Source organism: Littorina saxatilis, linkage group LG8 (genome assembly GCF_037325665.1).
Source record: "Littorina saxatilis isolate snail1 linkage group LG8, US_GU_Lsax_2.0, whole genome shotgun sequence".
NCBI classification, from domain to species: Eukaryota; Metazoa; Mollusca; class Gastropoda; order Littorinimorpha; family Littorinidae; genus Littorina; species Littorina saxatilis.
The window spans coordinates 4,552,142-4,562,455 of record NC_090252.1 but is presented as its reverse complement, the minus strand read 5'-3'; the positions used below and the strand labels follow the sequence as shown (position 1 = coordinate 4,562,455).

The 10,314-nt window shown below is 45.3% G+C and overlaps 1 protein-coding gene and 1 pseudogene across 1 annotated transcript; both read right to left on the bottom strand.

Moving 5' to 3' along the window:
* Positions 1-347: 347 nt before the first annotated feature.
* On the bottom strand, positions 348-1,640 carry LOC138974480 (uncharacterized). Its single transcript, XM_070347198.1, is given in 4 exon segments — positions 348-480; positions 483-624; positions 662-935; positions 1,225-1,640. Coding segments are annotated over 4 exon segments (933 nt in total). The 5' UTR covers positions 1,609-1,640.
* A 5,611-nt stretch (positions 1,641-7,251) lies between these two features.
* LOC138974479 (uncharacterized) lies at positions 7,252-10,271 on the bottom strand (annotated as a pseudogene).
* Between the last annotated feature and the right edge of the window lie 43 nt (positions 10,272-10,314).

Here is a 10,314-nt window from a genome sequence, read left to right as displayed (position 1 = left end):
ATGCTTATCAGACCATGCAATAAATGGTTGAATTCTCCATACATTTGTTGTGCAAAATGTTGAAGTATGTGAATGTATTGTTTTGTCAATAACAAACGTTCCAACAACCTACTAAACCAATCCGCCAAGGCCACAAGAAAAATTATTCACCTGACTAGAACATGTTCCCTGTGGCAGAGGTGTAAACCAATCCCCCCAGGCCACAAGAAAAATGATTTACCTGACTAGAACACATTCCCTGTGGCGGAGGTGTAGACCAATCCGTCCAGGCCACAAGAAAAATTATTTACCTGACTAGAACACATTCCCTGTGGCGGAGGTGTAAACCAATCCGCCCAGAAAATTCCTCAAACCTGGCTAGTGCGGACATTTTTCTCCACTGCCTGAGACTCCCATCGCCCTAATGCCATTATGGGCCTCACCGGAGTGCCGCTCATAGCTGCTGTGGTGGCTGTCCCGATGCGGAATGAGTAAGTGCCTTCGCCCCCTTTTTCAGAATTGCCTAGAACTGGTAGCGGCTTAGTGGCGCGCCATCAAAATGCTTGAAGAGCAGACCTGGCCCGCTAGGTCTGACTTGTAGGTATGCCTGCATGGCCAATACTGGGCAGGCTTCCGGATGCCTCTCTGCCCGACGCATGCATACCTGCTCTCCTCTCTTTGCTTGGTAAGTTTTTAGAGCCCCTGATCCTAATCTTTAAGTTCTTTCCCATCACTACGTCTGCGTAACCAATTCCAGCTCTGCCACCTTTGAGGATGTCACCCTGACCCACAATCTCGCTGACGCGAAAGAAACCGAAGAATGCGACACTATACGCTGTTGTGAACAACTTCTGCTCATAAACACTGGCACAGACCACAGGTAATATGCCAATTAACTGCTTAAGCCTCTGTAATGTGATAGGCTTTCTCAGGTCCTGGCGACCGGCACGGTTGGCCTAGTGGTAAGGCGTCTGCTCCGTGATCGGGAGGTCGTGGGTTCGAACCCCGGCCGGGTCATACCTAAGACTTTAAAATTGGCAATCTAGTGGCTGCTCCGCCTGGCGTCTGGCATTATGGGGTTAGTGCTAGGACTGGTTGGTCCGGTGTCAGAATAATGTGACTGGGTGAGACACGAAGCCTGTGCTGCGACTTCTGTCTTGTGTGTGGCGCACGTTAAATGTCAGATCAAAGCAGCACTGCCCTGATATGGCCCTTCGTGGTCGGCTGGGCGTTAAGCAAACAAACAAACAAACAAAAAAGGTCGTGGCGCCTATCCAGCTTGGACATACCCTGAAGTAGCTTTTTTAACAAGACGTTTTCTGCGGGATCAGACCATCCATTTAACTTATGTTTAGCCCCAATACCCGCGATGTAAGTGCGGGCGGTGGTGTGCGCTTTTCCGGCTAGCAACAGGTGGGCGGCAAATCCCACGACCTGTTGAGGTGAAGCTGGCCAGTCCGACCCCAGGCCGTGGAAAAATCGGAATTCCTCAAACATGCGTATGCCCTGCTTGTATGCTGCCAGCATCGCTGGGGCACAGGCGGCCGACACAAGTCGCTTTACTTCCGCTGAAGTTGCTGCAGCAAGGCTCTGGGGATCTCTGCCGGTTGGGTGTCGGCGCCAGGGCATAGGGCCCTGAATCGTTGGAACTGCAAAAGGGAAAGCGCATCAGCAACCGCATTTTTGGTTCCTGGAATGTGCTTTGCTCTACACAGCACGTTATCCCAGCCAGCAAGACATTAGCGGCCGATAATCGGCCGAACACCCTTCAAAAAGTCGGGCCGGTGACGTCAAAACATACGACGCGGGTGTTGGCCCGACTAACTTTTGCAAAGAGGCAACGAGGCGGCCGACAGGCGGCCGAATACCTGTACTATGGCGGCACGCATCCGGTCCGATGTTAATCGGCCCGATGACTTGTTGGACCTGCGGCCCGACACCTTATGCCGACATCGGGAAGATATCGATTTCAGCGGGAAAACATCGGGACGATGTCGGCCCGCAGGTCCAACAAGCCATCGGGCCGATTAACATCGGACCGGATGCGTGCCGCCATAGTACAGGTGTTCGACCGCCTGTCGGCCGCCTCTTTGCCTCTTTGCAAAAGTTAGTCGGGCCAACACCCGCGTCGTATCTTTTGACATCACCGGCCCGACTTTTTGAAGGGTGTTCGGCCGATTATCGGCCGCTAATGTCTTGCTGGCTGGGTGCAGCTACAGCAGTATGTACCCCCCCCCCCCCCCCCGCCCCCCAAGTGTAACAGTGCAAAATTCACTTAAAGCTACAGCTACAGCAGTACAACCCCCCTCCCCCCAGTGTTACAGTGGAAAACAAACCTACAGATACAGATACAGCAGTATGTACAACCCCCCCCCCCCCCCCAGTGTAACAGTGCAAAACACAACACCAGCTACAGATACAGCAGTATGTAGACCCAACACCCGCCCCCCCGCCCTCACTGTAACAGTACAAAACACACCTACAGCTACAGATACAGCCGTATGTACAACCCCCCCCCCCCCCCTCAGTATTACAGTATAAAACACACCTACAGCAACAGATTCAGCATAGTGCAAAAATTACTTACAGCTACAGCCGTATGTACACCCCCCTCCCCCTTAGTAACAGTACAAAACACACCTACAGCTCCAGTTACAGCAGTATGTATACCCCCCCCCCCCCCAATGTAACAGTGCAAAACACACTTACAGCTACAGATTCAGCAGTATGTACAACCCCCCCCCCCCTCCCCCAACCCAAGTGTAACAGTGCAAAAAACACCTACAGCTACAGCAGTATGTACCCCCCCCCCCCCAACTGTAACAGCACAAATCGCACCTACTGCTACAGATACAGCAGTGTGTACAACCCCCCCCCCCCCAGTGTAACAGTGCAAAACACACCTACAGCTACAGCATTAATATGTACAACCCCCAACCCCCCCCCCCCCCCCGCCCCCACTGTAACAGTACAAAACTCATTTACAGCTACAGATTCAAAATTATGTACACCCCCCTCCCCCCGCTGCCACCACTGTAACAGTACAAAACATACAACACTCCACCCCCTTCCCTCGTGTAGAGCGCAAAACACACCTAGAGCTACAGATACAGCAGTATACAACCCCAACCCCCCCCCCCCCCCCACCCTGTGTGCAAAACACACCAACAGCTACAAAAACAGCAGTATGTTCAACCCCCCCCCCCCCCCCCCCTACTGTAACAGTACATAACACACCTACAGCTACAGCTAGTTACATCTATGCGTGGCGCTGGTGGACAATATTCACTTTTTTGGCAAAAACCGCCAGTTTTGGCCAAAAAAGACAAAGATTTGGCCAAAACAACCCACACATTTGGCCAAATAAAATAGATTTGGCTATAACTACTGTTTATGTTAGCTAAAACGGGAGATTTGGCCAAACTTCTGCCACAAAAAGATTTGGCCAAAAAAAGATTTGGCCAAACAAAAAAGATTTGGCCAAATCTTCACTTTTTGGCCAAATCTTTTTTGTTTGGCCAAATCTTTTTTTGGCCAAATCTTTTGTATTTGCTGGCGCTGGTGGACAATTTTCACTTTTTTGGCCAAATCTCTTTTTGGCCAAAACTTTGCTTTTTTGGCCAAAACTTTGCTTTTTTGGCCAATACCGCCAGTTTTGGCCAAAAAAGTGTGTTTTTGGCAAAATAAGTGAATATTGTCCACCAGCGCCAAGCAGCTTGGCGCTGGTGAACAATATTCGCTATTTTGGCCAAAAACACACTTTTTTGGCCAAAACTGGTGGTTTTGGCCAAAACTGGCGGTTTTGGCCAAAACTGGCGTTTTTGGCCAAAACTATACTTTTTTGGCAAAAACTTTGCTTTTTTGGCCAAAACCGCCAGTTTTGGCCAAAAAAGTGTGTTTTGGGCAAAAAAAGTGAATATTGTCCACCAGCGCCAAGCAGCTTGGCGCTGGTGAACAATATTCCCTTTTTTCGCCAAAAACGCACTTTTTTGGCCAAAACTGGCGGTTTTGGCCAAAACTGGCGTTTTTTGCCAAAACTTTGCTTTTTTGGCCAAAACTTTGCTTTTTTGGCCAATACCGCCAGTTTTGGCCAAAAAAGTGTGTTTTGGGCCAAAAACACACTTTTTTGGCCAAAACTGGTGGTTTTGGCCAAAACTGGCGGTTTTGGCCAAAACTGGCGTTTTGGGCCAAAACTATACTTTTTTGGCCAAAACTTTGCTTTTTTGGCCAAAACCGCCAGTTTTGGCCAAAAAAGTGTGTTTTGGGCAAAAAAAGTGAATATTGTCCACCAGCGCCAAGCAGCTTGGCGCTGGTGGACAATTTTCACTTTTTTGGCCAAAACTATAATTTTTTGGCCAAAACTGGCGGTTTTGGCCAAAACTGGCGTTTTTGGCCAAAACTATACTTTTTTGGCCAAAACTTTGCTTTTTTGGCCAAAACTGGCGTTTTTGGCCAAAAAAATGAATATTGTCCATCAGCGCCAAGGGGTACTCAAAGATTTGGCCAATAAATGAAGTTTTGGCCAAAACTATTTTTTGGCCAAAACTTTCAATGCAAAAGTTTTGGCCAAAAAAATATTTGGCCAAATCTAAAACATTTGGCCAAAAAAGTGAAGATTTGGCCAAATGTTTTAGATTTGGCCAAATATTTTTTTTGGCCAAAACTTTGCACTTAAAAGTTTTGGCCAAAACATGTTTTTGACCAAAAACACACTTTTTGGCCAATAATGTACGTTTTTGGCCAAAAAAGTGTGTTTTTGGCCAAAAAAGTGAATATTGTCCACCAGCGCCAAGCATATACATCAGTATGCACACCCCCACCCCCCCCCCCCCCCAAGTGTAACAGTACAAAAAACACCTACAGCTACAGATTCAGCAGTATGTACAACCCCCTCCCCCCCCCCCCCCCCCAGTGTCACTGTGAAGAACACACATACAGCTACAGATTCAGCAGTTAGTATGTACACCCCCCCCCCCCCCCCAAGTGTGTAACAGTGCAAAACACACCACCAGCTACAGATAGATCAGTATGTACACCCCCCCCCCCCCCCCCCAAGTGTTACAATGCAATACACGTCACACCTACAGCTACAGATACATCAGTATGTACACCCCCCCCCCCCCAAGTGTAACAGTGCAAACCACACTTACAGCTACAGATTCAGCAGTATGTACTCCACCCCCCCCCCCCCCCCCCCCCAGTGTAACAGTGCAAAAATCACTAACAGCTACAGCAGTATGTACCCCCCCTCCCCCTACAGCTACAGAAGTATGTTACCCCCCCCCCCCTGTAACAGGACAATACACACCTACATCTACAGCAGTATGTACACACACCCCCCCCCCCCACTGTAACAAGACAAAACACACCTACATCTATATTTACAGCAGTGTGTACAACACCCCCCTCCCCCACTGTAACAGGACAAAACACACCTACATCTACATATACAGAATAAGATAGATAGATAGATAGATAATTTATTGCCAAGTGTACAATACATGAATGAACATAAAAAATACACGAGGAAAGCAGCTTGCTGTGTGATAAAAACAAAAATAAATAGCATTCATACATCACTGGCGCATAGCATCATACATACATGGGTAAGACAATTTGGTATCACAGTAACTAATACATACACTATACAGACATGGTGAGAACTATGAAACTCTAAGAGCTATCGGAACCACAATAAAAGTACGCAGAATAAGATAGGATCCCCCCCCCCCCCCCCCCACTATCAACTACTGTAAGAACTGAACATGTTCCATACTGATAAAATGTACCTCTAAAACAGCACATAAAAATAAACTCTTCCAACACATCACAGTGGTTAAAGAACGACTAAAACTACTAAAACATACTAGATGTGTATTCCGGTAATATAACCAGCTGCTAAAACATAGTCTGGCTTCATCGCGTCACAGTGGTGTCACCATGCTAAAACCCACTCTATATATCACAGTATGTAATGTCAGCTACTAAAACCATACTCCTAGAGCATCCTAAAACGTGTCACAGTCTGTAGAGTTCATTTACCGGTTATTAAAAGCCAGGACAGCCTGGGGGTAGAAACTGTTTCTGAGTCTTGCCGTACGGCATCTGAGGGTTCTGAGCCTGCGCCCCGAGAGCAGAGGCTGGAAGAGATGACCAGCCGGGTGTGTGGGATCCTGCATGATGGACCTACATTTCCTCATCATGCGCAGGATGTGAAGGGAGTCTATAGAGGGGAGATCTCTGCCAATGATCCTGCTGGCAGCCCTAACGACCTTCTCCAGTTTTTCTTTCTCAAACTGGCAGGAGCTGCTGTACCAAACCGTGATAGAAAAGGTAAGGAGACTCTCTACAGCAGCCCTGTAGAACTGGGACATGATGGAGGAGGACACTTTGAACTTCCTCAGCTGTCTCAGGAAGTAGAGACGCTGATGGGCCTTCTTTACAGCAGTATGTACTCCCCCCCCCCCCCCCCTCACTGTAACAGCAAAACTAACATTGAGAGCCAAAAAAAACCGAAATCACTTACTTGCTCCATCCGTCGGTTGTCCTCGAGTTGACGTCTGAATCTGATTGTCATTGCCAAGAGCCTGACTCACTGGCTACACAACTATTCTCACCGCCACCACGTGGCACTGGGACCAGCACTCAGATTGAGATCCCGAGGCGACATTCGTCTCGGATAACATATCATCAATGTGCTGTCCAACATTCCCAAAAATGTCTCTTCTTTCGATATTAACTTGAACTAAGAAAACAAATAAAATTCGCTCACGCGGGAAAGCAGCAGCCATTTGCACACTCAATCTTGTTTACCGTAAGGAAAGCTATTTGAATATTTCAAGTAAATGATGGCGTATTTTTAAAATGTAAAACTCATGATTTGAGCTCATGCTGTATTTGATTGCAAATATGCAAATAAAACTTACAATTAATTATCCTACTCCTATGTGAAAAAGTCAACAAATATGAATAATTTAGTTTCGCATTTGCATGGTCAGTCTCATAATGTCACGCCGTTGCTGGACCGACGCTTGAACAGGGGACGTAACAAATGTTAAAATAATGATTATCAATTTGTTATCTCCCGTAACTCTGCATAATTTTATCGACAGCAACATTGCGTCGGGCCGATGTCGGGGTTTATTACGTACATTTATACACAGTCAAACGGTATCGGCGCGACAACGGACGACGACACACGACATATGACGACGTCACCCGACTGAAATCGTCAGTCGGCCGACGAAAGCTTGCTAGCTGGGATGTCTAAGGCAAACTCCAACCAATGTTTTCACCAGGCCCATTTATGGGGGTGAGCGGGTTGTCTGCCGATTAATGATATGGACTACAGCATGTTATCGCAATGGAACAAGACCTTCTGGTTTTGTAGTTCCTTTACCCAGAGGTGGACAGCAAGAACAAAGGGAAAACGTTCCTTGAAGATAATGTCCGGATCATTTTCATGCCACTCCGCTGGCCAAGTCCCACAAGCCCAGTGGCCACCAAAAAAGGCCCCAAAACCGATTCCCCCAGCTGCGTCAGTAAAGAGATTGAGGTGGGAGCTGTCCACCCATACCTCTTCTAACATGATACTGATGCCATTGTGAGTTTCCAAAAAGGAGCTCCATACCTTCAAATCTTCTCTCATGGCCGCAGTGATTCGGATGTGATGGAATGGCCTCTTTACCCCCCTGGTTGCGTCAATCAGTCTTCTACAAAAGGCTCTACCAGGGACCACTGCTCTACAAGCGAAATTCAGTTTTCCAACCAAGGACTGTAACTGGCGCAATGTTACCTTATGCTTGTACAAACATTCTGACACCTGTCTTTAAAGTTCCATAAGTTTATCTTGTGGGATTCGAACCTGTAAGGCAACAGTATCGACTATCAGTCCTAAAAACTTGAGACATGTGGATGGGCCCTCTACTTTGTCTGCGGCAATAGGCACTCCTAAATCGCAAAAGGTTGAGAGCATACTGTCCAACATCGCTTGAGCTTGCTCACTTGAAGCACCACCCCCACAAAAATCATCCAAGTGTGACCAGATGGCCAACAGAAACAGAAGAGGCAGAAGGGGAGATAGGCGGAGGATGGTGGACTCAAACTCCCATCTTCTTGTTCTTCTTTTATTTTACAGCCTGTGATCATAATACACAATAATGAGTAAAATGACCACAAAACAATACATTGATTATAATGAGTACATTGATTATATTCTTCTGCAGATGTAATACATACAAAGTCAAATCAAAACATTATTAGTTGTTCAACAAAAAAATCAGAGTATCAACAGTAGTGATACTGTAGCAAATAATAAGGCATTTAACAAAGGAATGCCTCAACATGAACATGAATAAAGTAGACAATAGCAGAATGCACTGCAGGCATTCCCATAGGAATACATACATGAATCAAATGAATCATACGGTGACAACAATTAAAGTCCAATACGATGTAGGCATAACATGATATGATACAATAATAACATGTGAGGAATAAGAACAAGATCCAGTGTAAACGTAATTAAAAATGGGATTACTTCACAAACCTCAGGACCTGCTCCCATCTTGATAATCAGCACCACAGACAATCAGCTACCGTAAAAGTCTGGCATCAGTTCTGTGAAATCCCAATATTCTTATTGTAAATACACACTAAAAGTAGATTTTATTACACACAGAATCATCAACATGAAAAACAATCAACACACTTCAACAGTTCTTCCTCATGTGTCATTACACCATGAGGAAAACTAATACATTTCCTAAGTCCTTAAACCCACTAAAACTGAGAGAAATCCACTGAAACTACCTCATTATTTGCAAGAGTCAACTTCAGAAACATGTATTATTAATTGGGAACACTTTCTGATAAAAAGGGCGAAGTATTCAAAGGCCTAAACACACTCTCTCAAACAGGCTTGCTGTCTGCTAGTGTTTACAACGGAAACGAGGCTGGGGCCTAATTAGCATATTAACTCGCGCATGCGCAAGGCACGCTAGCTTTTGCGCCCAAATCCGCGCTGCCGGGAAGGGAAGGGGAAAAGGGAGATGGAGAGGGTAACCGCATCGCTAGGCTCTGCAGCATTCAACATTGGGCCTACAAGTCTGGGAGCTGCCTAACAACAGGAATTCTCTCAGTAATAGCAAAATACTGCAAAAACACATTTCTACACAGCGCAAAGGCACAAATGATGCTAACTGTCAGATAATGCAAAACAAAAAGTAATCTGAGAGTAAGGGCCCAAAATGACAAATGTCCGCATCCTATTTAGGCTAACAATCAGCATCATTACAGTAATGTATCAAGTGCCAAAAACAAGTAAAACAATCAAAAAACAAGAAAAATACATTAATTTTCCAACATACCTAGGTCTGCATCACAATTGCTGTCGTTCAAAGGTTACACTTCTCAGAATATTTTCATAGACAATTCTCATGTGCGTCTGCTTTGTTGGATGGACAAAGGTAAAGAGACCACATAAACCGCGGAAAAAGCCTGGCACTATTTCTGCTACCAAATCTCACCTACACATTACTCCACTGCAACATATAGTCCCTAAATGCCATTCCAATATCTTCCAAACAAACAACTTCATTCGTCTATCTATCTTACAACAAAAGATTCACAATAAGTTCTCATTATTCTACTTTCAACTAATTAAAAGCTGGAGCTAAAATGATAAAAAAAACCCACCCAAGTTAGATTCCTACGCATGTCTTTGTCGCTGATGTGACAAGGTGCCGATATAAACAAGTCTGATAGCAGCAGGCTAGGGACGTATAGTCCAGCCAGTGCATAGAAACATAGAGTAAGGGAAATAATTCGTCTGCTACAGGGAAGGGAATAAGGACACATACTCATAGCAGTACATGTACAATACAATGTAAAAACGTTATAATACTAAGATGCTAGAACTACTATGCATGCAATCAATGACAGAACAATTATATGCAGTGATAATAAATTAGTAATGAATGACACACAAATAATGATAATTATCGTTATGTCATAACAAAATGAAAAGATTATTTGTGGGGTCACACAAGTAGTGGATTACATCACAGGAGAAACTAGCTTGTTTCACACACCACTCCAGGAATGTACTAAATTTTTCAAAAAGAGAGCACGAGATAGCACATCCAAATGGCAGTGCCTTGTCAACAAAGAACATGCCCTCGACCAACATACCCATCAATCCAAAATCTAATGGGTGTAAAGGAGGAGTCTGAATGCAGACTTGATATCCACTTTTACCAAATGGGAGCCCTGGCCTAGTTTTTTAACCATACATGTTACTGCATCAAAACTTGTGTATTTCACGGCGCATAGCTC